Raw genomic sequence first — 27,227 nt, 5'->3', positions numbered from 1 at the left:
GGTGTGCGTGTTCTCAGCCTGGAGGACAGAAGAGGCCGTGGACGCTCAGAGAAGGGGAGAGAGCAGCCCGTGGGCCTGACTCTGACTGTTCTCTGACCAGGCGTCTCCTGGACTCTTCCTGCTCAGCCTTCTCGTCCATGCCCCCCTTGATGTTGCTGTGTCTGCAGCAGCCTGATTCTGGGGCCCAAGGTCTGTGCATAACCTGGAACCCGGGGCTCTGCCTTGGGAGCACTCAACGTGCCAGGCCCTCCTGCGGCGCACGGCTGAGTGGAGCTGCCAGGGCGACTGAGGGGAAGTGCAGGCATGACCAGGCTTGCCTCGCACAGTGAGCAGCTGCCCTGGGTGGAGAGAAGGCTGCCCGTCATCTCCCCTCAGTGTGTGCTGGGTGCGCTCCCCCTGGCCTGTGAACCTGCCGTCTCACCCGCTGGAACAAGGTTGATCTGATGCCCTCGGCAGGATGGGCCCAGCTACCCCGGGTGAGTCAGGCTCCTATATCGGCCTTGACTGCAGGCCAGACGGTCTTCAGAGCCTGCTCCCAACCTCATTAGGGCCCTCGCAGTGAACTCTTGAGAGTGGCTGTTATCATTTCCATCTCAAGGATAAGGCAACCAAGTCTGGGAGATCAGGCCAAGCCCCCAGGGCTCCCCTAAGCAGCAGGAGGCCTGTTGCCTCCCTGGCACAGCGCCCTAGGATGGGGCAGGCCCCAACCGCTGCCGTACTGAACTTGACCTCACTCAGCTCCTTCACGACAGATACATCCAAGGATAGGATTGCTGGGGGAAGGGGCCAGGGTGAGGGAAAGGGCAACATGGAGCCCTCCTGACAGGAGCTCAATCAGGAACATGGGTATTGGAAGAAGATAGAGAGTAACTGAATTTCTGGCAGGGCTGATGGTCCAGCACGGAGGGCACACGAGGTGGAGGGTTGTGGGGGGAGGGGTGAAGGAGCAGTTACAGGAAGGTACAAATTTGTTGAGGAGGATAAGGAGAGCATGAGGCTTTAGAGGAACTGCAGTGTCTGGACGGGACCAGCTATCTTTTTTCTTTATTTAAAAGGTATTATTTATTTGAGAGAGAGAGCACAAGCAGGGGGAAGGGCAGAGGGAGAAGCAGACTCCCTACTGAGCAGGGAGCCTGACGCAGGGCTCGATCTCAGGACCCTGAGACCATGACCTGAGTCAAAAGTAGATGCTTAACCAACTGAGCCACCCAGGCACCCCCAGGACCAGCTTTCTTCTAACCAAATCCCAAGCCACTTTAGGCAAAAAAGGGCACTAATTATCTCCCAAAACCAGGAAGACCAGTGTGGCTGGATCAGGGCTCAGGTGCTGCCTCTACCCCTCAGCCCCTGATTCTCCAGCTGGCTCTTCCCCTTGCAGCCACGTGATGCTCCCACTACACAGCCCCAGACGTCCCTCCTTGGAGTTCCATCAAAAGTCCCAGGGCAGGGGCGCCTGGGTGGCACAGCGGTTAAGTGTCTGCCTTCGGCTCAGGGCATGATCCCGGCGTTATGGGAATTGAGCCCCACATCAGGCTCCTCTGCTATGAGCCTGCTTCTTCCTCTCCCACTCCCCCTGCTTGTGTTCCCTCTCTCGCTGGCTGTCTCTATCCTGTCGAATAAGTAAATAAAAATCTTAAAAAAAAAAAAAAAAAAAGTCCCAGGGCAGGCTCGCATTGGGCCAGTCTGGTAACATGTCCATCTGGGAGCCAATCATGTGGTGATCCAGAGGCAGGGAAGTGCTGATTGGCAGGGCCTGTGGGACACACCCCTCTTGGAGGCATGATAGGATCAGTGGGAGAGTGTTGGCCAGCAGGGGATGGGTCAAGAAGGAGAACAGAGCCCATACAAATAAGTATTGGGGCCGTGGAGGGGGCACACTGGGTTTGGTCATCAGGGCACAGTAGATTCTGTCTGATTGATTGGGCTGTTCTGGACGGTGACCGTGGTGTGTGCGGTCATCTTGAGACTAGAGTCACGCCCACCCTTCTCTTCTGTCCTCCCTTTCAGGGATGAGCACGCCAGGCTCCTCACCACAGCACCGCCCGGCTGGCGTCAGCCCGTTGTCCCTGAGCACGGAGGCGAGGAGGCAGCAGGCCCAGCAGGTGTCACCCACCCTCTCCCAGCTGTCACCCATCACTCAGGTGTGAGGGCGTGGTGGGGTGGGGAGGTGTGGCCCTCTCAGCCTCTCGGGGTAGAGCTCCCTCTCCTTCCTGGGAGCTGTAGAATCCTGAAGACAAAAAGTTTCTCAACACTTCTGGCTGTTTGTCAGATTTTCCAAGCACACGGAAATGCATTCATAACTGGCCTGGAGTCTCCCGTACCTGTCATGGGCAGATCCGTGTGATTGTCCTTCATGGTGTTACTTTCCCTTCAGGATCTAGTTGAAATTCTCCAAAGTAAAATGTTTAGAGTTATTTTTTTAAACCTTTTTTTAAAGATTTTATTTATTTATTTGTCAGAGAGCGCAAGCAGGCGGAGTGGCAGGCAGAGGGAGAAGCAGACTCCCTGCCAATCAAGGAGCCCAAGATGGGGCTCGATCCCAGGACCCGGGGATCACGACCGGAGCTGAAGGCAGACACTTAACTGACTGAGCCACCCAGGCGTCCCTAGGGAGTTTTTATTATTATTTTTTTTTCAATTTACCATGGTTTTGTTTCATCTGCTTTTTTGGTAGCCCGTGCACGTCTGGGAATTGGTTCCTTTCATCTAGGTTACCCAGCGTGCTGGCGCACGACGTCCGTAGCACGCATGACCGCTTTATTTTCTGAAGTGCATAATCCTATTCCCACTTTCATTTCTTTTGTTTTTCTTTAAGATTTTATTATTTATTTATTTATTTGACAGAGATAGAGACAGCCAGCGAGAGGGGGAACACAAGCAGGGGGAGTGGGAGAGGAAGAAGCAGGCTCACAGCGGAGGAGCCTGATGTGGGGCTCGATCCCATAACGCCGGGATCACGCCCTGAGCCGAAGGCAGACGCTCAACCGCTGTGCCACCCAGGCGCCCCCCCCTTTCATTTCTGATTTCAGGAATTTGATTCTTTTTTACTTAGTTTAGGCCCACAAAACAAGTTAGGAACTGTTCCCTCTTAATTCTGTTCTTTTTGGGAAGCGTTTGAGCAGCACTGATGTAAACTCTTTAAATATTTGGTAGAATTCACCAGCAAAGCCACTGGTCTCAGCTTATCTTCATTGGGAGGGTTTTTTTTTTTTTAATTTTTTTAAAATTCCAGTTAGCATACAGTGTTCTAGTAGTTTCAAGTATACAATACAGTGGTTCATCACTCCCACACATCACCTAGTGCTGATCATGACAAGTGCCCTCCTTAATCCCCATCACCTATATGCCCCATCCTCCCCCCACCTACCTCCCCTCTGGTAACCGCAGTTTACTCTCTATAGTTGAGTCTGTTTCTTGCTTTGTCTGTCTCTTCCCCCCACCCCTTTGCTCATTTGTTCTGTTTCTTAAGTTCTACATATGAGTGAAATCATGTGGTATTCGTCTTTCTCTGATTGACTTATTTTGCTTAGCATTATACTCTCTAGCTCCATCCATATTGTTGCAAATGGCAGGATTTCATTCTTTTTTTAATGGCTGGATTTTCCATTGTATATACACCACATCTTCTTTATCCCTTCATCAATCAGCGGACACTTGGGCTTCCATAATTTGGCTGTTGTAGATAACGCTGCTATAAACATCGGGATGCTTGTATCCCTTTGAATAAGTATTTTTGTGTTCTTTGGGCAAATACCTAGTAGTGCGATTGCTGGATTGTAGGGTAGTTCTATTTTTAACTTTTTGAGAAACCTCTATGCTGTTCTCCGGGGTGGCTGTACGGGTTTGCATTCCCACCAACAGGGCAAGACGGTTCCCCTTTGTCTGCATCCTCGCCAAACCCGTCGTTGCTTGTCTTGTTGATTTTAGTCCTTCTGACTGGTGTGAGGTGGTATCTCATTGTAGTTTTGATTTGCCTTTCCCTGATGCTGAGTGATGTTGAGCATTTTTTCACGTGTCTGTTGTCCATGTTTATGTCCTCTTTGGAAAAATGTCTATTCGTGTCTTCTGCCCATTTTTTAATTATATTATTCATTTCTTAGGTGTTGAGTTTTGTAAGTTCTTTACACGTTTTGGATACTAACCCTTTATCAGATGTGTCATGTGCAAATACCTTCCATTGGGAGGTTTTTGATTACTGATTTAATCTCCTTTCTTGGTATAGGTCTATTCAGATTTTCCATTTCTTCTTGGTTCAGTTTGGTAGTTTGTGTGTTTCTAAGAATTTGTCCATTTTGTCTGTTTTATTTTTTAAATCCCTAATAGATAATATTTTTGTTGTTTGTTTTTAACATAACCACAGTGGCATTATCTGCCTCCAACAAAACTCTCAGGCATTCCTCCATACCTTCCAATGCCTGGCCTACACCTGGTTCCCCCCTACGTCTCTGTCTACTTGTTTAGACCAGGATCCAAACAGAGGCGCAGGTGGCTCCTGACACTATGTCTTCAGTCCCTCCATCTGTGACCCCTTTTCCTTCTCCCCTCTCCCTTAGACCTGCCTTCCTTTTCTGGAGACTCCTTTTTTGTTCATGAAGTAACCACCACTGATTAGAGGCTGGGCTTCTGCTAAGTGTTACATCCTGTAGTTCCTGGTCGCATGCTGTGTCCCGTGGAGGGCAGGAGCCCTGGCCTGCCCCAGGAACTCTCCGTGCAGATTCACAAATGTTGAAAACTTCCCTCTAATCAGGCAAAACGTTTCCTCTTTCCAACTCCAAGAAGAGCTGAGCTGCTCATGACCCAGTGGCCACACCAGCACGTCCATCCCCCGCACCGTCTCCAACCCCTGCAGCGCGGGCTAGGCGCAGGCTGCCTGCTGGGTTGCTGGACTATGGTGCCCTGTGCCTGCCCGCAGTGGGCAAACTCTAGCTCAGAGAGGCCAGGGACTGCCTGAGCCTGAGTCGGTGCAGTAGGTGGTGCCCACCTTTCCGTGTGGGGCAGAGACGAAGGAAAGGCTCATTGGGGGCAGGGCACTTCCAGCTGCGTTAGAAGTCCAGGCCCTGTCCAGCTACAGCCTAACCTACTGTGGCCCTGGGCGAGGCCTGCCCTCTCTAGGCCTGTGTTTCCCCAGTCTAGGGTCTAGATGTCCCTTTGTTTATCCATGACATCTTTGCTGAGCATATCAGGCCATGGGGTATCCCCAGGGACCAGGTACTCCCAGCCTGGCCCCTACCGCCTAGTGGCCTCCCACCTGACGCCCTCCTCTTCCCCCAGGCTGTGGCCATGGATGCCCTGTCTCTGGAGCAGCAGCTGCCCTACGCCTTCTTCACTCAGGCGGGCTCCCAGCAGCCACCGCCGCCGCAGCCCCAGCCCCCTCCACCGCCGCCACCCGCGTCCCAGCAGCAGCCACCCCCGCCACCCCCACAGGTGCCTGTCGGCCTCCCTCCAGGCGGCCCCCTGATGCCAAGTGCCAGCTTGACGCGGGGGCCCCAGCTGCCCCCGCTCGCGGTCACGGTACCGTCCTCTCTCCCCCAGTCCCCCCCAGAGAACCCGGGCCAGCCGCCAATGGGGATCGACATTACCTCGGTAAGCCCGGGATGGGGTTTTGTGGGGCCTGGCTTGGGGGGCTCATGCAGGAGGATTCTGGGGGGCTGTGGGAGACCCCCATCGGGCTCCCAAGGCCCCAAAACACTCAGGTGTCTGGCCGAAGCCTTCTCGAGGTTCCACTTCAAGGCCACCTTGGCCAGGGCTAGGGCTGAAGCAAACACTGCTGGGCTGGGGTCGTCATCCCATGTGTAGATGGCAAAGCTGAGACACGAGCAGTGATCATTTGCCCCAAAGTTCACTCAAGATGGGCCACCCCGTGTCTGGCTGCCAAGGCTCCCCCATGGCCCTTGATGCCCAGTGCTTCAACCCTTCCCACCTGAAATGGCTCCCTTGGGGGCAGGGAGGACGCAGAGCTCTCAGGGCCTGGGGGACAGGTTCTGGGAGCCAGAGGGACAGAGGGGAGCTTGGAGGAGAAGGGATAAAGCTCCCCTGTGGTTCATGCAGCACAGTGCCCTGGGCCCAGAGGTGCAGTTTAGACCACAGGACCCTTTGCCTAGGCCTGGGCTCAGGGTAATGGGTGCTAGTTTTGACCTCTGCACCTCCCAAAGCTTCTTGATTGTTCACATTTTTGCCCTGGTGGCAGGGGGTGGCCGTAGCTACCTTTGGCCATATTCAAGGAACAGGAACCACGTTTGGGGTATAGCACGCCCTCTCCACTCAGTCCTTGGCTTGCAACCCCAAGATAAATGTCATCAGAATATCACACACTCTGCAAAGACAAGGTCCCCCTGAGCGGGCAGGGTGGGTAATTAGAGACCTGTTTCCAAGCTGCTCTGATCCCTCATAGGGCAGACCCCAGGGGTCCCCCAGACAGGAAAGCACGCAAGCCTTTTCTTTGTCAGACACACAGCTGGTGTGGGAGCAGCTCTGATGGTAGAGCCTTCCTGGGGTACCTCATTCCCTGATGGCCTGCAGCAGCGGTGCCTCACTTTTGAGCTGGGCTCACACAAGGGAGGCACAGGCGCCCGGGCCAGGGGCACAGACATTACCTCCCCAGGCTCTCAGGCCAGTGCATCTGCTGCTGGGCACCCCCACCAGGGACATCTGGCTCCTTTGGGGCAGGGGCTCTGGTGTCCTCTTCCTTGGGTTTGTGCCGACTCAGCCAAGCAAGGAGAATGTCCCTCTGGACAATTTCTTCTTTTCAACTATGAGAGGGCTCCCCAGCCAGTCATTGCCAAGTGATTGTGCTGGCACCTCCAACACAGATACCTTGCTAATTGAGCCCCCATGGCTCACCCGGGCTCTATCCCTGTCCCAAACTACTCAGAACAGGCCACTGAGGAAATGGGGGAGACCGAGCATTTATGGGGCCCTGGGCTGGTCGTCTGGGCCTCAGTGAACAACAGGTCCAGAGAAGTCAGGCAGCCTGTCCAGAGGCAAACAGCGGGTCCTGGCTAGACTGGGAACAGAGCAGGGTCTACATCCAGGTTCTGACCCAGCCCATCCTGGCCCTGGTGAGAAGCTAAGGCCCTCTGTCCCTCTGTGTCCTTGCTGCCCCTCGGAGGTCTCTGGACAGCATACCCATCAGGCTTGTCCCAAGTGATGCTGCTGGTAGTGACTGCCCAGTCCTGGGTGTCTTGCAGTGAGCCCCTGATGGCCTTTGCTGTCGGTCCCACCACCCCTCGAGGTGGGCAGGACGTGCCAATGCAGAGCTGGGGCGCAGAGAGCCGAGTGCGCTGCCCGCAGTCGGCAGCAGAAGGCAGCCCCGCCCTGCCCCGCCCGGGCCTTTCGTGCCCACCTGTGTGTGTGTGCGCGCGCACATGTGTGGCTGTGTGCACACGTATATGGGTGTGGGTGTGCATTCATGCGGGTGCTCTGAAGCCCGCTGAGTCAAGGTGGACCCCGCCGCCCCCTCCCGTAGCCCTACAGTATGATTCCGTGAAGCTGGGTTCTCTGACCAACCCCCCGCCCTCTGGGAGCCCCAAAAGGCCCCAGGCTCCGACAGGGCTCAGGGACCCACACCTCTTGCGGTGCTCCTGGTACTCTGCTCACCTGATAGGTGGGGGATGCCTTTGGGGGGTGCTCTGTGGGGAATGGCCAGGCCCAGGACGCCAGGCCTGGGGCCCCTCGCGCGTCCTGACCTGTCTGTCGTCACAGGCGCCGGCTCTGCAGCAGTACCGCGCTAGCGCCGGCTCCCCGGCTAACCAGTCTCCCACCTCACCTGTCTCCAATCAAGGCTTCTCCCCCGGGAGCTCCCCGCAAGTAAGGGACGCCGCCTCCCCTCTCCCAGCGCCCCGCACCGCAGCCTTGCTTTGCGTCCCCCACGTATCGACCCCCCACCGTCTGTGCCTCACGCCTCATTCCATCGCATCTCGTCCGCGCCGACAGGGCAGGGAGAAGAAGGCACTGCCCTGCCAGGCCCAGCCCAGGAGCTGCCACGTCCCCACTGTGTCTCTGTGGTCTCTGTGGAGCCCCATCTGGAGGTGGTGGTCTCCTCACTCCAATCAGTGAGCACCTGAGTGTTGGCCACACCCTGGCTTCTTGCCCGGCAGTCAGGGACACCTGTGTGCGGCTCAGAGCGTGTGTCAAACAGCCTGTGCCCACGTCCCCACCTGCACCTGCCCACGTGGGACTCCCGAAAGTGGACGGGTTCTCCCGCTTTGGGGCATAGCTGAGGTGACAGCTGGCCTGTGGTTGGGGCTCTCACTCTCAGATTCGTCTCCCCTCTGCCTCACAGGAAGGCAGGTCCTCACAGGAAGCTTCTCTGAGTAGCACTGCAGCCTCAGGGGCCTCTGTCCCCATCTCAACAGATGAGGAGAATGAGGCTTGCCTCAGGCAACAGAAGGCCTTGACCACATCCGTCACTCTTGAGTTTGCCCCCAACACCATTGGACCCCAATCTCTGATACACGTACATGCACACATACTCTCCCTCCAGGTTCCTCAGAATTCTCCTTAGCACCTCTCTCAGCCCATGGCCAAACTCTATCTGGAACATTCCACCAGAGGAGAAGAGGTGCCCACAAAACTGACATCCGGGCTCAAAATTTCCATGCTGCAGAGCCTCCTCAGGACCCCAGCACTCCATCCCCAAAATGTCACCAAACTGAGAGACTCCCAGGAGCCGCTGCCACAGGGCAGTGCCCAAGGCCCTGAAGCCTCATTCTTGGCCCAAGGGGGTGATAGAATTTTCCTTCCCTGCTAAGGAAGGGAGAGGAGCTGTCCCACAGGCAGGACCATGCAGGAACAATGTCAGCCTCCCTTGTCCCAGCGGACATACCTTGCTGTGCCCACTTCCCCCGTTCTGAGAAATGCACCCAAATTGGGCCCTGTGTTGAGATGGTGGGTGTCCTGTTCAGAAAGGCTGCTCTCATGGTTCCATCTGCTATAGGAGGGGCTCTCCTAGGACCCTTCCTCCACTAGCCCACAGTGGCCTGGGGTCCTGCTGGGACCATCCGTGTGCAGCTTCCTACTCCACAGGCAGGTGGGGAGGGCATCAGTGAGCTCAGGGCAGGCCAGAGGTCAGCCTGGTGTCTGCAAGCTCTAGATATGTCCACACTGGCTCCCAGCCCTTCTGGCCCCCGAAAACTGGCTAGTTGGGTCATGTGGTGTCACAGGATGCTGAGGGATGGGAGAAGCAGGTCCAGGCAGGGGAAGTGGCAGATGGGCCTGTTCCTGGGGCTGGTCCTTGAGTAATGTCCCTTTTTACACAGGAGGCGGGACAGGAATTCAAGGGTGGAGCAGATTTCTCAGGAGAGATTTGCCTAGACCAAAGTGGGTTTATCCATCCTAGGCAGAAAGTGTGTTGCCGTCTCGTCAAGCCCACGTCTGTGTGTTGGTCTGTCATCATTCAGTGGGTGCTGGCAAGGGAGGCAGGCAGCTCAAGCGGCTGTGAGGTCGGGGCTGTCAGGTTGTCTGGACTCAACCAGACATGGGCTAAAGATGGCCAAGAGGCTCACTTGGGGGCAGACCGTGCTGCTGGGTGGAGGCCAGGCCTGGCTTCGCAGGGTCACTAGGTTGCGTTCAGTGGCCCTGTGGGCCAAGGCCTCCCCTCCTGTCCCCAGCCTACCCAGCCTTGAGTGCATGTTGTATTTGCCTGACTGTACCCTGGGCCTGAGGCAGCAGGCCTTCAGTACTATGTTCCTCCCTTCCATTCTGAGTGGACCTTTCTGGCAAACTCTCATGGCAGCCTGACAAAGAAACCTTAGCCTGGGTCCCCCACTTGTGACAGCCCCCTTTGAGGCCACGGCCGTGGAGATAGACACACATACCTCGGAACAGACCTGCTTCCTCCTTTGTGGGGAAACCCAGCCACAACCTTGCAGCCCCCTTTTCCAAACCTGAAGCTGGCTATATTTAGGGCAAAGGTGGCATTTTTGCCACATTGGCTGTTTTTCTTTCTGCTCTCGGGTCACTCGCTAAGGAGGAAAGTGACTTGGGTCTGGGCCACGGATGTGTTTCCTGAGGCCTGGTACTCCACGTGAGGTCTGGCCCCACACTGGCTGTCCCTCCTCCCTTGCACATCCCACCGGGCTCCATCCTGCCATCTCTCATTGGCATCATGGGAGTAGGCAGGGGCTCCAAGCCCCTGTTCTGGCATCTCTACTGCCTGTGAGGGTCCCCAGTCCCCTGCTCTTCTCCTAGAAGCAGACCTGGCCCCTGGGTGGCCTTGGAAGAGCAGGAGGTGGGCTCCCTGCCCACCTGTGGGCCCTGGGGTCCCCCAGGCAGGCAGCCAGGGGCAGATAGCTGGGCAGGGGGCTCTCCGTGTGCCTGTCATGTACTCGCTTGGCTGGCATCCGGCTCCATGGTGCCCATCCTGTCCACGTGTATATGGCCTGCCACCATGTCCCATGTCTTCCTGGGGGCCTGACAAGGGTCACCGAGTGTACTTCCCATCCTGAAATTCAGAGCACCCCCCGCCTTGGCCCCAGTCACGTGTTCTTCTCTGAAACCTGTCAGGGGGGTTTCCTGATCCCTGCGGCCCCCCGTCTTCTGTCTGATGGAAACAGGGTCACCCATACCTGGGCTCAAGTAGAGGAGATGGGGGATGGTGCTTTGGGGGTATTGGGGTACAGAGGTCCCCCAGGAGCAGGTGGTGGAAAGAAACATCCTGAGATTGGGGGGGCACCCCTCCATCCTAGAAGGTGTGGGCTCTCTCCCACGAGGCCTGCGATAGGTGCTCAGCCTCTTTCTCTCCTGAGCATCCTCCCAAGAGGTTCCCGGGGCCTCCCCGTGGGCACAAGCAGCCTGTGGAAGGTTCCCCGCCCCGGCAGCCCCCAACCTGGTCTTGGGGACCGTGATGACAGCAGGCCTCTCTTCTGTCTGCAGCACTCCTCCACCTTGGGCGGCGTGTTTGGGGACTCGTACTATGAGCAGCAGATGGCGGCCAGGCAGGCCAATGCTCTGTCCCACCAGGTGAGCGGGTGCCCGGGTCACAGCGCCCACAGCAGACGCTCACCCGGACCCCGCCCGCCCCTCGGGCGTGAGCTCCGCTCCTAAGGCTCCCTCCTGTCTCCAGGCCTTGGAGGTGGTGGCTTGGCTTTGCCTCCCCGGGCACCCGTGCTGGGCCCATAGAATGAGGCCAGCAGCAGAGGGGGCGGAGGGGTGGGTGGTGAACACTGGCAGGGACAAGGCAGTGGCTGTAGCACCGGCGCCTCGGCGTGGGCTGTGCATGTGGGTTTGCCGGGAGGCGGAGCTGGCTTTGCGTGGAGGTCAAGGTCAAGGGCATGTGGGCATGAGAAGGGTTGGCCGCTGCCTGGAGCAGGTCACTCACCCGACCATCCTTCCATCCATCCATCCATCCATCCATCCAACAAGCCCTGAAGGAGCCATGTGTGGACAGACCCGTGCAGGTTCCAAGAGGGCGGAGGGGGGACCCTCAGTATCTGAGCACGGGCGCTGGGCATCTTGCAGAGGAGCTGGTCCCGGCTGCTGCTGGACAAGCCAGCCAGCAATAGCCAGGGGTTCAGCAGGGCCGGCCTCATCCCCGTGTGCTTCCCCCACAGCTTGAGCAGTTCAACATGATGGAGAATGCCATCAGCTCCAGCAGCCTGTACAGCCCAGGCTCGACGCTCAACTACTCGCAGGCGGCCATGATGGGCCTCACGGGCAGCCACGGCAGCCTGCCGGACACACAGCAGCTTGGCTACCCCAGCCACAGCAGCATCCCCAACATCATCCTCACAGGTGAGACCAGCTAGCCATGGTATCCTGGGTGGGGGTCTTGGGCAGAGTGCCTCCATGGGGCCTGGCAGCTGCAGGGGCCTCATCCCTGGGAGAGATGGCGCCCCTGCCCTGCAGGGTGAGCCATGAGAAGACCGGGCCAAAGGAGGCCATACCCCACCAACCTTGACTCATGGCTGGGCTGTGCGGAACAGGCCCGGGGCACACTGGCCCCCTGGACTAGGATTCCCGTGTTCTAATGCTCAGACCTAGAACAGGACAGAGCCAGTCACTCACCCAGGCCTGCGTCTGCTACCCAGGTCCCTGAACCCCATGAGCTGAGTGTACTGGGGTCACAGGGGACTAGGGGGTGGGCTGTGCCTGGCAGGGCTTGTCACATGCAGCCAGTATACACGCAACAGCTCATGCACGCTGTGATGAGCATCCCCGAACGGCCTGAGCACAGTGCCCAGGTGTCTAGGGACATGCACTGCACATGTGAGTAAGTCCCTGCTCCACGTAGCATGGAACCCAGACCGTTTGCTGCCTTGGCTGCATCCTGTAGCTTCTGGGTTTTAGTGAAAGAAGCAATTTCCTCATAAGCCAGGACTGTCTCAGGATCTAGAGTGACACCCCCTGCTGGTCCCACGGACATCTCCAAGATGGAGGAGTCCATGCCCAGAGCTGCCCCCACCACCACCCTGAGCCGAGGTGCTTCCTCCCAACCTCGGAGGTGTGAGCAGTGGTCTGCAGTAGATGCTCTGGGGGCAGTAGCTTCAGATGCGTGAGAAGGCGTAGGCCCCTGTGACTGCTCCAATAGCCCAGAAAGACAAGGACCTTCATACTCATGTCTCAGATTGGGAAACTAAGTAAGGTCTCACTGCAAGTAGAAAGAGAGCACAGGTTCGAACCCCGGTCTCTGGGGGCGGGAACTCACACACCTCAGCCTGCTTCTCAGTGATGCACACAGAGGAGACGTCCTGGCAGAGCAGGGAAGGCCCCTGCCCCTGCCAGCTCATGCTGAATGTCTGTGACATAGGTCTCATCCCAGGGCTTCCCAGCCTTGGCACTGCTAATATGTGGGGCTGGATCTTTCGGGGCGGGGGGTGGCTATCCTGTGCATTTCGAGGTGCTGAGCAGCGTCCCTGGTCCCCACCCACCTGAAGCCAGTAGCATTCCCTCTTCCCCAGTCATGACAGCTAAAAATGCCCCTAGACATCACCAGTGTTCCCTAGAGAGTGAACCCCCAGATAAGCACCTCTGGTGTGGCCCAAGCCCTTCTTCCCTGAGCATTGACAGGAGCCATGGAGGTGCAGGGCATGGGAAGAGAGAGCCAGGACCACGCTGAGACTCTTGTTCGTCCTGTGTCCCTTCCCTTCCAGTGACGGGAGAGTCCCCTCCCAGCCTGTCTAAAGAACTGACCAGCACACTGGCTGGGGTCGGTGATGTCAGCTTCGACTCCGACAACCAGTTCCCCCTGGACGAACTCAAGATTGACCCCTTGACCCTGGACGGACTGCACATGCTCAATGACCCCGACATGGTCCTGGCCGACCCGGCCACCGAGGACACCTTCCGGATGGACCGTCTGTGAGCTGCACACCCAGCCCCCGGCTCCATCACCCCGCCGGTCAGTGGTCCCGACGGCATCTCCCTGAGCCCAGGGACGGCCGCGCTCCGTCCTTCGCAAACGGCCGAGCTTGTGATTCTGAGCTTGCAATGCCGCCAAGCGCCCCCTGCCCATCCGCCCCCCCCCCCGCTGTCCACCTCCCTCGGGAGGCCGCGTGTCACCCCCGCGGACCCTCCCTGCGCGTGCTCTCTTGCCCCCCACCCTGGGCCATGAGCCGTCCCCCTGTAAGATGCGGAAAGCGTGTTGGGCAGGGCCGCCGGCCTGGAGGGGGCGCTGTGGTCCACGGCGGTGGTGGGCTGAGGTGCATTTTCCGACTGTTGTCCAGCTCTCACTGCCTTCCTTCGTTCCTGGTACCCCCCCCAACCCGCCAACCCCAGCCCGAGGTTAGGTAGCGAGCCAGCCCCACCCTGCCAAAGGGAGAAGGTGCCAGAGAGGGGCAGACACAAAGTGAAATAAACACTATTTTGACTGCTGTCTTTTATATTTCTGAGCACATTCAGAGAATGCTAGACTCCGTCCCATGGAGGTAGAATATAAAAGGTGTGAACAGAGCATGCAAAGCAGCTAAATCTTCCTGGGACCCACGCTCCCGCTTTGCCCTCCCCCAGCCAGGTCCTTCTGTGGCCGCCTTTGCCCTGAAAGTGAAGCCCCTGGCCAGGATGAAGGGGCCTGCCAGGGGGATGCATGTGGAGACGGGGGTTATTTCTGGGGCTTGTTTTCATCTCTCGACTTGTTTTCATCTTTTCTTCTCTGTACCGTGGTCACTGTTGCTGTTATTTAAAGAATGGGGTGGGGAGGGGGCGGCCAGGGCATTTTTTGTTGTGTTTTTGTTTGTTTGTTTCTTTTGGTTTGTATTTACACTTCGGTTGTAGACGAGTAGCTGACTCTTTCAATCCAGTACTTGCCCGAGAGCATGTTTTTATTCCAAAAATCCCATGTTATATATTTTTTAAGCTAACTGGAAGCGGTCTACTGCCTGCCGGGTCTGAGCGAAGTGTCCGGCCGTTCGCGCTAAGGCCCGCGTTATCTCAGAATGGAAGGGCTAAGTGAGGGCGGGTTGGGCCTGGTAGGGTCTCTGGCAGAAGGTCGAGGTGGCCAGGGGTGCCTCCCCTCCAGCCACGTGACAGACTTCCAGGAAGGAGCCACGGCTTTTATTAAGGGTCTCTCGAAGACCCACCTCTGCTTGGTCATCCTCAAGGTGCCTGCCGGTCCTCAGGGAGGACTAGTCCCAGACCCTGAGGCTGGCAGCCGCCGCAGACCCTCTGCCCTGAGAACCGGCTGACATTCGTTCCCTCCAGCCACCCCTCTCACGGCTCCTCCTGGTGGGACTGGACTCGGAGGCAAAGAGCAGTGTGCGCTGTAGCAGCAGCTTTCCAGGTGCTTCTCGAAGTGCCTCCGGAGGCTGAGGTGACCATCGGGGCTTGGCCACCGTGCTGGGGGCTGTCCCTGTGCCCGCCAGGCCCTGGGAGGCGGTGACAGGGGTGTCTCTGCTTTCTGTCAGCTGCTCTGAGATAGGAGCTTCTGTTTCGGTCCCTCCTGAGCTGCATCTTGAGCTCTCGCTGGCTCTGCGGCCTGCAGGCTGGGCCGGCACCTTCCGCTCGCTGCGTTTCTCTGTGGTGTCCCAGCAACTGCCTCTAGGTCTCGAGAGCCCTCAGCTCTGTCAGTGTGGGAGCCGGATTTCATCCGAGCGACATCCCTCCCTCTCGTTCCCTGGGCCGGGCCGTTTGCACCTGGCCAAGCGACTGGGCGGCCACAGGCGTGAGAAGGCCCCCTTCTCAGTCAGTTGGCCCCTGCTGCCCTTGTCCGGGCGGGGGGACCCGGGGTCAGTCCGTCCAGGTCGAGGGCCCAGCCTCTCACTGAGGCAGGGGCTGGGAGCAAAGAGTGAGACTTTTTTTTTTTTTTTTTAAGACAAACTACATGTACATAGAAGAGTTTGATTACCATTAGACTTGTGTGTAGAACTTTTTAAAAAATGGCCTTAATAAAATTATAAGTAACCTTCCTGGATGCAATTTTCAAACAAGGCATTGGGGATCCCCATGAGGGAGCCCCGTCAGCCCATACTTCCCATCTGCTCGGCGCCCGGTTCTCAGTGCAGATGGGCAGGAGAGGGAAGACGTCCACCCCTGCGGCCTGTGTCCAGCATCCCCTTGGCTGGGGGCACAGGTGACATTGTATTTGCGTGGCCACTTTGGCCCAGGAGGGGCATAGGTGCAGTTTTCCCAGGGAGGGGGTCCCAGCCAGGAGCCAGTGGCCAGGCGTCCCTGTGTCCTCAAAGGGTTCACACCCCTGCCTGGGCCTGGGCAGGCTTCCTGAGGTCTGCAACAGGGGGTTTTGCTTATTTCTTAAATATTGCTTCTCTACTAAGTATTCTTGAATTGCCAAGATTTCCTGAAACAGGACAGCCTAAGGAAACCAGCCCTTTGACTTGTGATGTGAAAATACTGTGATTTCAGGCGAGCTGCGCCATGAGGGGTGGGCCGGGACCCCCGAATATTGTACATAGACCCGCCGCCCGTGTCCTTGCTTGCTCGCTCGCTCGCTCGGGACAGGCCTGGATGCTCAGCCCACGTGAAGTCAGAGGCCAAGCCAGTCTGTCCCCCTGCCACTTCCCCCGAGTGCTCCCGATTTCAGTCCCCTCAGCTGTGCGAGCTTCTGCCCTGGGAACAAGCCGAACGGTGTGTTCCCACCTGCTTCAGTCCCCCAAGCCCCCAGGACAGTGAGTTGTTTACCCCCAGGGAGGCTTGTGGGCCAAAGTAGAGCCCAGGATCAGCCCTTCTCTGTGTCCTCCAGAGACGAGGGCTTATGCCACTGCTCATCAGAGTCACCCCCCACAGTGTCTGGGACTGACGGGGAGGAGAAGGGGTCTTGTCAGGATCGTAGTCCCTGTCACAGGTACCCATGCCAACCTCCATCCCCACTGAGTCCTTACCAGGGGGAAGATAGGCAGCGCTCTTTAGGACTCCCTGCAGCCCCCTCCTTGTTCTCCTCACACACCCTGCTTCCTCCGGACACTCTTCTGGGCAGGAAGTGTTGAGGGGACTGCCAGCCCCTTGGGGCAGCGGACCCTGAGCCCCTCAGTGGAAAAGCTCAGGAGGCAGGTTGACCCTTCAGCAAAATTTAGGGGCCCACAGCTGACAGCATCCAAAAACTGTCTATGCTCCCCTGTGGGGGACAAGACAGAGCAGAAGGGGCCCAAACTGGGTTGAGTCCAGTCCCCCCCGCCACTGCGGTCCACAGGACTCCCTGGGACCAGCCAGGCCAAAGGGAAGGGCAGCCCTATGTGTTTGTGGCCCTTTCCCCAGCCACACCTCCACGCAGACCTCCCTTCTGGCTTCTGAGCCACCCACCTGCACCAGGGGTGTGCCTTGAGGGCAGGGGCCCTGCCTTTGCAGCCTCTTTCTGGTCTTGTCTATTTGTGGGTTTGGGGGGCTGGGAAGAAGGGTTCTGATGTCTGTGTGTTTGGCCTGATTTCTCTGGGTGCTGAGTTCCCCGGAGGATGCTTAGCTGGGTGGGCCCTGTTGTGAGGCCCATGTGTCATAGTGGGGCAGGCAAGGAAAGATGTCCAACATCAGGAGACCCCCACATGGAGGGTGAGAAGGCTCCATGTCCATCCAGATGTCCAAGGGTGGAGGTCCGGTTTGCGGGCTGTGTGCCAGGTGCTAGCTGCGGCCTGGTCAGGCAGGACGGGAGCAGGTGCCAGGGCTGTGGGAGCTGGGCCGCCTTCCCTGCCGATCCAACACCCTGATGATGAGCCCATGGGAATGTGCCCCCCTCCCCAGGCCTCCACATCTCAGCCAACCCTGAGCTGGTTCATAACCAAACATCCTTCCAGACTTCCACCCCCCAACTGGATTCTGGGCTTTTTGCATTTCCAAAGAAGGCATCCCCACTCCTAGGTAGGTACAGGCTGGGTGTGGTGAGGCCTGGTGGTGTTGGGGGGCCCTCCACCTCCCACCCGGTCCTGACAGAGCAGCAGCAGCACCCATCACCCTCCCTGGCTTCTGATGGAGCCGTAGTTAAGAGGCCACAGAGGCTCTCAGTGTAGGGGTAGGGTGTGGGGGCTGCAAGGTCAAGGGTAGTACCCAGTGCCCCTGGTCTTGGCCCATCACTCCACCACTCCTGCTCCAAGTGGCGCTCCAAGTAAGGGAGCTTTAGGCACCTGAGCCCGTCCCACTTGGCTTGCAGAGCTTCGGAGGGGACTGTGTGCTTCCCCCACTGCTGGAGGCCTGCCTGGGTGTTGAGTGGGCAGCTGGGTCTGTTGGTGCCCCACCTCCTGGGAGTCTCACAGTGTGTGACTGGGGGTTCCTGGGACATTCCCCCATCAGGCCCTGCCCAGCCGGGGTTGACTCTCTCTCTGTCCTTGGTTTCTCTTGACCTTTGGCCTCTAGGGTTCCTGGTTGGGTGGGGTCAGGCACCTCTCATCACCCTCCGTGTGCCACAGGCAGCTGGCCACAGACACATTCTCTCCGAAGTGACCACTCCCCAGGAGGGAGGTGGGGTGACCTGCACCCCCAGGCCTGGGCACTGGAGTACTCTCAGAGGTATGGAGGCTGGGGTGGGGGGTAATGGGAAAAAAACCCTTGTGACCCAGGCCTCAGTTTCCCTCCTGTCACTGGCTCAGACCCATGGGTCTTGGGGCCTCAAGCTCCTCCCTGGCAGGGTGGGAGGTAGGGGCTGGATGTGAGAGTGATGCTGGCTCCAGGCAGTTCGCTCCGCCTTCTGCCCTCTTGGCCAGCCCTCCACAACCTGTCGCAGGATGCCGGGGACACATGGTTCCTGCAGGGGAGTGGCGTTGCCCTGTCTCGCAGGGTTCTGGAGCTTAGGGGCAGTCCATGCCCAACCCAGCCTAGCCCATCACTTCTGACCTCTTGCCCACTCGGGACAGGTGGACACAGCCGTGGCCTTTGCCACCAGACCCTGAGAGGAGGGCTTTGGCAGCCAAGGTCCACTGGCCCCGCTGTGCCCCACTGTAGGAAACTGCCCCCCAGGGGGCCGGGCGGGCCCACTGATATATGCAAACCGCCGGTCCGAGCCCTGCTCCGCCTGTGTTCCTCTGTCCCCAGGCTGGCTCTGCCTCCCCCAGCATGTACACTCTGCTGTGGATGTCCCGTGGGCCGTGGGTTGGGTGCCCGCGGTGGGTGGGGGCGGGCGGCTCAGGGCGCACTCGGCCAGCCCCTGCCCATCCTCTGTGGCGTGGACGCTTTTGTCTTTGTACCTTTGCACCCTTTGTAATGAAACGTAATAAAAATCCAATGTTTTCGTCTCTGCCTCCTCCCCTTTTTTCCTGCTCCTCCCCCCCACACTGGGGCTGGAACATGGGCCTAGTAGGGTATGACAGGTGGGAGCCACACACAGGCACCAGCCCCTCATCCCCACCCCTAGCCAGCTAGCAGCTAGTTGGGCCTAATGTCTGGAAGGGGAAGGACCCGCCCCCCCAGGATCCTGGGGCAGGCACTCGATGGTGGGGATCAAGGCCCATGACCTCAAATGGGTAGGAGGCAGCAGCAGGCCTGGGGCCTCCCACATTGGGGTTGGACACTGCTAGTCGTGTTGTTGGGCCCTAACCAGTCAGGAAGGGAGTCCGCATCGGCGGGCCTGGGTTTGGGGTCCCTGTCCCGGTGTTGCCTCAGAGGCCCCACCCCACCATCTGCCCGCAGCAGAGACAGCAGCCAGCCACTCCACCACACACACTTTATTCTGTCCTCTCTGAGCCCCTCTTGGACGGCCACCCCTTGGAGCCAGGTGTTGAGTTCCCTGCTTGTCGCAGTGAGGGCAGCCATGATGGTGGCCATCTTCCAGCAGTGGGTCCCTACCCCCATCCCTAGGCCTGCAGCAGCCTCTGAGTCTCGTAGTCCTCTGGGATGGTGTCTGGGGAGAAACGGCAAGCAAGCGAGAGGGGAGTGAGCTTGGGCAGGATGAACTCCCCACCCTCCCTGGCAGGACGTTCCCCTCACCATTGCATCGGTAGCGCAGATTAGCCCAGATGATGTTCTCTTGGGAGAAGCAAAAGACCCCCAGGCGGCCACCCCGCATGGTTGTGTCCAGGACCACGTTGCTGTCAGCCACCAGCTCAGGGCCCTCGTAGAACCGCACTCTGTGAGGAGGATGGGATGGTGAGGCCGGGCCCTGGGCTAGGCCCTTCCCTCAGAGTCCTTGGCGTCTGCTCTGGAAGATGGGTCCCCTCCTATCTGGGAGTGGGGGCCATGTGTCCCCCCCCTCGCCTGGGCCACACTCAGGGCAGGTAGGGCTTTGGAGCTGAGCCTCAGTTTCCCTGTGTGAGAGGATGGACACAGCAGGTGCTAAAGCAGAGTGCCTGGTGGGGACTGAGAAACACGGAGTGAGTGGGACCCCACCAATCTGAGGACCTGCTGCTGTGTCCTGGGTCTCAGGAGGGGTGTCATGTCCCAGAGCCAGACACAGTTATCTGACTGCCCATATCATTCCCATTTTACAGATAAGGGGACTGAGGCCCCCTGAACCTCCAGGAGCCCGGACAGAGCAAGGGACTCCTGGTCCATCGGCCAGGGGCGGGGTCCCCACCTGATGTAGCCCACTTGGGGCCGGTGCTGCAGGAACCAGCGGTAGGATGTCTTGTCCTTCCAACCCACGTTGCGGGGGTCCTTCCACAGCAGCCGCACCTGCGATGCTGTGTCCCCTGTGTGCCAGAGCGCGTTCCGCATCTGCTCCCCAGGGCCTGTGGAGGACTTCACGGCCTGCCAAGCCCAGGGACAAGGGAACAGAGTCAGAGACCGTACAGGCTACCGGAGCGCCCCAGAACCCTGCCTGCTGGGACAGGTCTTGGCAGTGGTGGGGGACCTGAGGGTGCCTGGATGGGACAGGAGACCTGCAAGGGAGCTTTCTTGAGGGTCACATGGAGATTTGCAGGTGGGATATGGGGGGCAGGGATGGTCTGGGATCTCGCGAGAGGATTTGGGAATCCCTGGACAGGTTTGGGGTCTGACAGGATTTGGAGGGGTGACTTTAGTGACCTATAGAAAGTCTTGGGTGCCTATGGGATAAACGGGGCGAGAGGATTTGGGGAATTTACTGCAGGGTTTCAGTGACATACTGGGGTCTAGAGGTTCTGCAGGAGGATTTGGAATCTGAGGGAAAGTTTGGGGCTCCATGAGAAGGTTTTGGGGCCTAAAGGAAGATGGGGGGCCCTGAGGGAGTATGTGAGGGCCTGTGGGAATCCAGGGAAGGGCTGGGAGGGCGCTAAGGTCCATAGAGTGATGGGGAGAGGGGAGAGGGGGCTGTCAAGACTTTGGGAGTCTGCAGAAGCATTTGGGGCCTCCTAGAGAGCACAGGGACCTAGAGGTCAGGGAGGGCCACAGACACCTTGAGCTGAATGCCGGGTTCGGCTACTGCGCGGAAGGGATTGGCCTGCCAGTATGTCTGCTCCATCTGCTTCCACATAACCACATAAAAGCTGGAGCTGTCCTGGTAGCCAAAGATGAAGCCCGCATAGTCATCATCTGTGACCGTGTTCACGTGGAACGTGCCTTCGAAGTCCACGCCATTGAAAGCCGTATAGCCTGGGGTAAGGGAGGGGAGCAGTGGGGCTCCAGGACGTTAGCCCTACCCCCACCGGAGCCCTGCCCCCCCGCCCCCACCCTTCTGGGTTCTAACTTGCCTCCTAGGCCCAGATCTCCACCCACAGACCCGCCCCATCCCCACCCACCGAGGCCAGCCATGACCACGCCCCTGAGCCTGCCAACCGCCTAGGGCCACGCTCCTTCAGAGTCCAGAACTGTCCCGCCCCTGAGCCCAGTCCCAACCTGGCTCTGCCTTTCCTGAGTTCAGACCTGCCCCTGGCCCCGCCCCGCCCCGCCCCGCCCCAGCCCTCCTCTGGCCCCGCCCCCTACTCCGCACTCAGCACCGTCTTGCCGCTCTCCCTGTCTCACCCACAGCCAGGCCAGGGTCGCTGTTCATCGTCTGCACGATCTCCATACCCTGAAGGGGTCAAAGGAGGAAGGGCCTCAGGCCGGCCGCGTGGGCTCTTGGTTCCCCCGCCCCCAGCTTAGGACCCGCTCCCACCACCTTCCTCCAGGGCCGGGTCCCAACCTGGTTGAGCACCACCCAGTTGGGATCTATCTGCGCGTCGCCCTCGGGGTCCAGTACGACAGTCTGGAAGGCCCGGAAGTCGGTGAGGGTGACCTCGGCGTTCTCCGGACACACATCGATCTTGTCCACTACCTTGTCCGCGTCGAAGTCGCCCTGGCACGCGTCGCCCACTCCATCACCTGAGAGACCACGTTGGTGGGGTCAGCGCCAGCCCCGCCCAAGTGCCAGTCACGCGCACACCTGCTATCCGTCCCGCCCACACTTGCCAAGGTCTCCACACCAGCCGCAATCCCACTACAGGCCCCGCCCCCTGCCTTACGGTCTAAGTCTTCCTGGTTTGGGTTGGGCACCAGGCGACAGTTGTCCCGACTGTCGGGGACCCCGTCGTTGTCGTCATCCTCGTCGCAGGCGTCACCCTGGCCATCGTGGTCTGAGTCCTGCTGGGCACTATTTGGTACTGTAGGGCAGTTGTCCCGTGAGTCCTGGTGCCCATCCCCATCCCTAGAATTGGTGGGTGGGACACAGAGACAGTGAGATTTCCCAGAGTGCTGGGTAGGGCCCGCCCACCCTCCATCCCCACTCCCACCCCAGATGGCTTCCTTACTTGTCTTGGTCGCTGTCGCAAGCGTCTCCCACAAAGTCGTGGTCTACATCCCTCTGGGGAGGAAGGATGCAGGAGTCGGAAATCAGGGCAGGGAAATTCAGAATCCTCCCACCCACCGCCAGTTCCAGAGCCAAGGTCATCCTGACCCCACGGAACACCCCCTCTCCCATGCTTAGACTAGGTTTCAGTCTCCTTAACTAGTCTGGAGCTCATCTCAGGGATCTGACCCAGCTGGGGTGTGGCCCACGCTCACCTGGTCTGGGTTGCTTTTCTGGGGACAGTTGTCACAGGCATCCCCTACACCATCACCATCGCTGTCCTTCTGATCTGAGTTGGGCACCCTTGGGCAGTTGTCCAACGAATTTCGGATCCCTGTGAGAAGCAGGGGACAGCACAGGATCCCAAGATGGGGGCGGGGCCAGGCTGACCAGCAAGGCAACTGCAAACCTGGGGCTAGCCTGGGACAGAGTCCTAGTGGCTCCCAGGAGCTACAAAGTTAAATCAAGTGCTCCTGCACGGGCCCAAGCCTCAGAGACTTAATGATTGGGCGGCGGGTGAGGGGACTGACTCTCACAGGGGAAGCTCAGGGGGACCCTCCGCGGGCACTCTGAATGCACCACCCTGAGTGTCTGCCCCAGGTGTAAAATTGGCACCTCCCTGGCCCTAAACCCCAAGCTCACGGCTCTGTTCTCCTAGTTACTCCCTGCAGCATCTGACACAGGGCCCACCTTCCCCTTCTCCAAATGTTCCTGCCTTTTGCCCTCTGCGTGGTATCCTAGCTTGCATTTTTTCCGCCCACCAGAACACAGTCCATGGTCCCTGGAGTCCAGGGCGAGCTCACCCACTGCGGCTTTCTTAACTAGCCTAGCTCCGCCCTCAGGCAAGCCCCGCCCCTCGGTGCCAGCCCTTCCCTGTCCCCTCCCCCCTGCTGCGGCGCTCACGGTCGCCGTCGATGTCGTCGTCGCAGGCATCGCCTTTGCCGTCCTGATCTGTGTCCTTTTGGTCGTCGTTCTTCTGGTTCCGGCAGTTGTCGCAAGCATCACCCCACTTGTCACCGTCCGCATTGCGCTGGTCTGGGTTCCGCACCAGCTTACAGTTATCCTGGGAGACAGGGCCGGTTAATGGGCGGGAAGAGGGCTGGAAGGGCAGATGTCACTCCCCAGACCGGCCCATCTCCGAGGCCCCGCCTCCTCCGCAGAGACGCCCTCATTCCTCCTGTACCCCCGAGTCCACATCCTCTGAGGCCACTTCCCTCACCCAAGCCACACCCCCACCCCGCTTTGCCTAGAATCCGACGTTGGCTCCACCTGCTCGTTGAGGACCCCGTCCCCATCGGCATCCGGATCGCAGGCGTCTCCGATGCCGTCGCGATCCACGTCCTCTTGCCCTGAATTGGGCACCGTCACACAGTTGTCCTAGGGGCAGACACATTGGGCATGAGGGGCGTGGTCGGGAAGCTCCGCCCATCACCGTCCAGTTCGCGCCCTTCAGACCCCGCCCACCTTACGGCACTGGCGTTCGGAGCAGCGAAGCTTCTCGTCCGGGAAGCCGTCCAAATCCGTGTCTCGGCCGCAGAGGAGCCCGTTGCCTGCCCAGCCAACGGCGCACTGCGGGTGGGGTAGTGAGTAGGTGCCCCGGCGTGATCGCCACCCATCCCACCCCACCTCACCCCTTCATACCCACGCCACGCCCTTCCCTGCTCGCCAGCACTCACCACGCACGATCGCGAGCCATCGCGTTCCAGAATGCAGTCGGCCTTCTCGTGGCACGGGCTGGGCGTGCCGTCGGGGCAGGAGCGCTGTGGGCGCCGCTTGCAGCCAGATGTCTGGTCGCCTACGAAGCCGGGCTGGCAAGGGCCGCACTGGAAGGAGCCCTGGGCCCGGGCCGCGGGCAGTGAGCTTGGGCTGCCTGCCACTTCGCACCCACCCCCGGTGTCTCGATCCTTCCCCACGCCTCCCGGGCCTTACCCGGGTATTGACGCACACGGAGTTGGGGACGCAGTTATGCTGCCCTGTCTCACACTCGTTAATGTCCGTGCAAACCTGGATGGCAGGGAGCACAGAGGTCACCGCCCACACTCACAAACCCTCAGACCTCCCACCCGGTTCACGTCTCTGCATCCTACCTCTCCCCTCCGTTCCTACCCCAACTTCAACCATCCTGATGAGGACCCTTTCCCTCTCCATCCCGCAGGCTCCGGTCCCCCACCCCTTCCCTGAAGCGAGGCAGGAAAATGGCCGCAAGGCTGGAGGACCAGTCTATTGGACAAAATGAGCCCCCCATTCCCTCCTGGCTCCCACTCCTCCATGGCCCTCACCTGCTTGTTGGCCTTGGCGAAGGCCAGCCCCACGCCCTCGTGAGCGGGGCCGCTGTACCCCGGCGGGCAAGCCTCGCAGCGGAAGCCCGGGCTGGTGTTGATGCAGCGGACGCGGGGGAAGCAGGGATGGGCGTTGCACTGGGGGAGGAAGGGCCAAGGAGGGTCAGAGGATGCAGGAGGTGGGCCCTCTCGAGAGTGGCACCTCACGATTTTGGGGGTTTGAACTTAGAAAATTCAGGGGCCGTCCTCCAGCACTTGGGACGGGGTGCCTTGTGGGGCAGACGTCATCGTCCCAGGGGTCAGACGCGACTTTGCCTTGATGGGGCCAGGGGAGCGACCTGGCGGCGAGAGGGGAGTGCCTGGAGGGGGCTGTTCCGGGAGCCGCTGAGCTCGGTGTTCAAGGGTGGGGGACGGAATTGCGAGGGCGAGCGTCCCCAGCAGAGGGGGGAAGTGGTCGTCGGGGCGTGCGTGCCCGGCGATGGAAGCGTCGTCCGGGCGGGGGCCCCGCGGTGGTGGAACGGGTGGAACGGCCGTTGGGGCTTGTGAGCCCCGGAGGTGAGGGAGGTCGTTGGGGCGGACCAGTCTCGGCGGTAGGAGAGTGGTCGGGGCGGGCGTCACTGGCTAGGGAGGGGGTTGGCTGGACCGGCGTCACTGGTGGTGAGGAAAGTGGTCGGGGTGAGGGCCCCCCGCCGGCAAGGTGGTCTGGACGTGCCCCCGCAGAGGTGAAGAGGTCCTCCGGGTGAGTACCCTCAGCGGGGGAGGAGATTGTTGGGGAGGTGGGAAGTTGTGGGGGCAGGCGTTAGGGGGGGCGGTGGGGGGCGAGCGCACCTCGTTGACGTCGGTGCAGTGCGAGCCATTGCCAGTGAAGCCCGCGGGGCAGGGTCCACAGCGCGCGCCGCTCGCCGTCTGAGTGCAGACCACGCCTGGGTAGCAGAAGCCGGGAGCGCACTGGGATAGGGGCCGCACGCTCAGACCCGAGGTGCGCACTGGCTGCATCCCTGCGGGGAGTGAAGGGGGGCGGGTCAGGGCCACGCCCGGGGGCAGAGTCTATCGGGACCACGCCCCTTCCTCTCTCCCAGCTCCCCGGGGGGCGTGGCGAGATCCCGGGCTTTCTGCGACCCCGCCCCGGACCACGCTCCGGGCCCGCCAGGTTTTCTGTCTCTGTGTCTCCGCGCCCGTCCGTTTTCTGCTTCTCCCTCAGCGTCTCTGCATCTCCCTGCATCTCTCGCATGGCCTCTGATTCTTTTCGTGTGTCCACCATCTCCCTTCCCATAGTCTCTGTCTCCCCTCCTTGTTCGTCTCTCTCCATCCCTCATGCAAACTCTCCATCTCTGCCAGCCTCCGTCTCTTCCTGTCTTTTTCCTCCCTGCCTTTCCTTCGCTGTCTCTGTCTTTGTCTCCCCGTCTCTTTTCCATCTCCCGCCTGCCGCGTCTCTGCCGCCCCCAGCTGCGCTCACCGCACGCATCACACTCCATCACTGTGTTTTTCAGAAACGTGATCTCCTTGACCTGCGGGCAAGGGGGGATGGGGTGTAGTCAGCGGGGCCCCATCCCTCTCTTCCTCCCTTGGGTCTCCCTTCCCCATCCCCCAGACACCCTTCCCGCAGGCCCACTCATTCCCCTCGGATCCCCACCCCACCCCGTACTCCCTATCCTCCCAGCCCCTCCCCTCCTTCCCTAGGACTTCCTTTAACCCCTCATGGACCCCTGTCTTCTCCCGCGGAATCTTCTACCCTTGGGACTCCCCTCTCCCTCTCTTCTACAACTTCCTCCCCGGATCTTGGTACCCAGAACCCTCTCCCTCTCCACCGGGACCTGCTTCTCCCATTCTTCTAACCCCAATCCTCTTCCAGGCCTCTTTCCTCTCCTCCCCACTCCCTGTCTCCCCACCCTGGTCCGCACCTGCTGCCGCAACAGCTCCCGCACATCCTGCAACGCCGCGTTGGTCTCCTGAAGTTCCCGAAGCATCTGCGGGCCCAGATCTGCACCTGCGCCGACAGGAGGCGCTGATGGGGCGTCGGGGTTTGAAGACCCTCACCACAAGTACTCAGGGCGCCTCGGCTGGAACCCGGGACGCTCTCATTCCTTGAACGTCCGCCCTGCTGCCTGCTTTCTCCGTCCTGCACGTCCCGGTGAACAGTCCCCGAGCCCCTAGGAGCCGCGCGACCCCAGGCCTCGTGGGTCCTCCGGTGTGGCTGGGGGTCGAGGCCACGCGTGGGGGAAGGAGCGGCTTACCTAGTGATATCTGACCCTGACCCGACGCGCCGAGGGCGGCCAGGGTGAGCAGGAGAACGCAGGCGGCGGCAGGAACCATGACGGCGACGGGGAGCTGGACTGCAGCTTGCTCTCTGCTGCCCACGAGGCCCGCGGGGCCTATTTATCCCGGCGGCGCAGCCGGCTCCGGGACGGCCCACCCGCAGCCCTGCCCAGCGTCCAGCCGCAAGGTAAACAGATGGCGCTGGTCTCTACGTTCAAGGCCCCGCCCGGTGTTGCTGAACCTGGACACAGCGGGGAAACTGAGTCACGGGGGAAACAGTGTAGAGGTCGGTGGGGCGGGTTGTCAGGTGGGACCACCCTCCAGACCTCTTTCACTTATTTATGGAGTGCCTGCTGTATGCCAAGGTTAGGACATAGCGGAGTATGAGGCGATCCCCATGGTGGCTCCCTCAGCTCACACTTGGGGAAACAGAGTCAAGAGAGGCTAAAGGTTAGGGCCTCCACCCCCCCTTCACTCTTAAGTCAGGCTGACTGGTCCTCCGCTCCTTCCTCACTTGCTTCAAAATGGGGCAAATGCCGTCTCTCTGTGCTTCAGTTCCCCCCCCCCCGTACAATGGAGGTAATAAGTATCATTGTTAATGATTATCATTATTACAGGAAAATGGGGGGATCAAACGAGAGCAGGAC

The 27,227-nt window shown here is 59.7% G+C and overlaps 2 protein-coding genes across 6 annotated transcripts in view; one reads left to right on the top strand and one right to left on the bottom strand.

The window, feature by feature from the left end:
• CRTC1 (CREB regulated transcription coactivator 1) overlaps positions 1-18,602 on the top strand; it is a 74,717-nt gene extending 56,115 nt beyond the window's left edge. For 2 of the 4 annotated variants that reach the window (XM_045778419.2, XM_045778418.2), the window contains 6 exons: positions 2,008-2,141; positions 5,272-5,583; positions 7,702-7,806; positions 10,873-10,959; positions 11,550-11,730; positions 13,089-18,602. In XM_045778419.2, the coding sequence (XP_045634375.1) occupies positions 2,008-2,141; positions 5,272-5,583; positions 7,702-7,806; positions 10,873-10,959; positions 11,550-11,730; positions 13,089-13,300 (1,031 nt within the window). In that variant the 3' untranslated portion in view covers positions 13,301-18,602. The remainder of the gene's footprint in view (positions 1-2,007; positions 2,142-5,271; positions 5,584-7,701; positions 7,807-10,872; positions 10,960-11,549; positions 11,731-13,088) is intronic. The other 2 variants (XM_087867153.1, XM_045778420.2) reach the window with 2 other exon arrangements.
• Positions 18,603-19,016: 414 nt separating this feature from the next.
• COMP (cartilage oligomeric matrix protein) lies at positions 19,017-26,711 on the bottom strand. 2 transcript variants are annotated; one of them, XM_045778547.2, is made up of 19 exons: positions 26,559-26,711; positions 26,226-26,311; positions 25,781-25,832; positions 25,153-25,322; positions 24,325-24,462; positions 23,975-24,049; positions 23,722-23,880; positions 23,510-23,614; positions 23,315-23,422; positions 22,949-23,108; positions 22,261-22,379; positions 22,008-22,060; positions 21,723-21,904; positions 21,404-21,582; positions 21,244-21,292; positions 20,678-20,874; positions 19,880-20,052; positions 19,294-19,433; positions 19,017-19,207 (listed from the first exon to the last, which is right to left on the bottom strand). In XM_045778547.2, exons 1-19 carry the CDS (start codon positions 26,635-26,637, stop codon positions 19,161-19,163), a joined length of 2,271 nt encoding a protein of 756 aa, XP_045634503.1. In that variant the 5' UTR covers positions 26,638-26,711; the 3' UTR covers positions 19,017-19,160. The 2 variants fall into 2 exon arrangements, with proteins under 2 accessions (XP_045634503.1, XP_045634504.1); XM_045778548.2 differs by lacking the exon at positions 23,975-24,049.
• Positions 26,712-27,227: the final 516 nt, after the last annotated feature.

The sequence above is a fragment of the Ursus americanus genome, chromosome 14, assembly GCF_024610735.1.
Source record: "Ursus americanus isolate L20-20 chromosome 14, mUrsAme1.1.p, whole genome shotgun sequence".
Taxonomy (NCBI): Eukaryota; Metazoa; Chordata; class Mammalia; order Carnivora; family Ursidae; genus Ursus; species Ursus americanus.
Note: the sequence above shows the minus strand (reverse complement) of the source record. Positions and strands in the feature narration are given on the sequence as shown.

What these genes read in the sequence shown, in the direction of transcription:
- COMP (XM_045778547.2), bottom strand. Translation starts at nt 26,637, where the DNA reads ATGGTTCCTGCCGCCGCCTGCGTTCTCCTGCTCACCCTGGCCGCCCTC. An exon ending in CCGTGTGCGTCAATACCCGG is followed by an intron (nt 23,881 to 23,974) that starts GTAAGGCCCGGG and finishes GCCCGGGCCCAG; the next exon opens with GGCTCCTTCCAGTGCGGCCC. An exon ending in CGACCCTGGCCTGGCTGTGG is followed by an intron (nt 20,875 to 21,243) that starts GTGAGACAGGGA and finishes CCCTTACCCCAG; the next exon opens with GCTATACGGCTTTCAATGGC.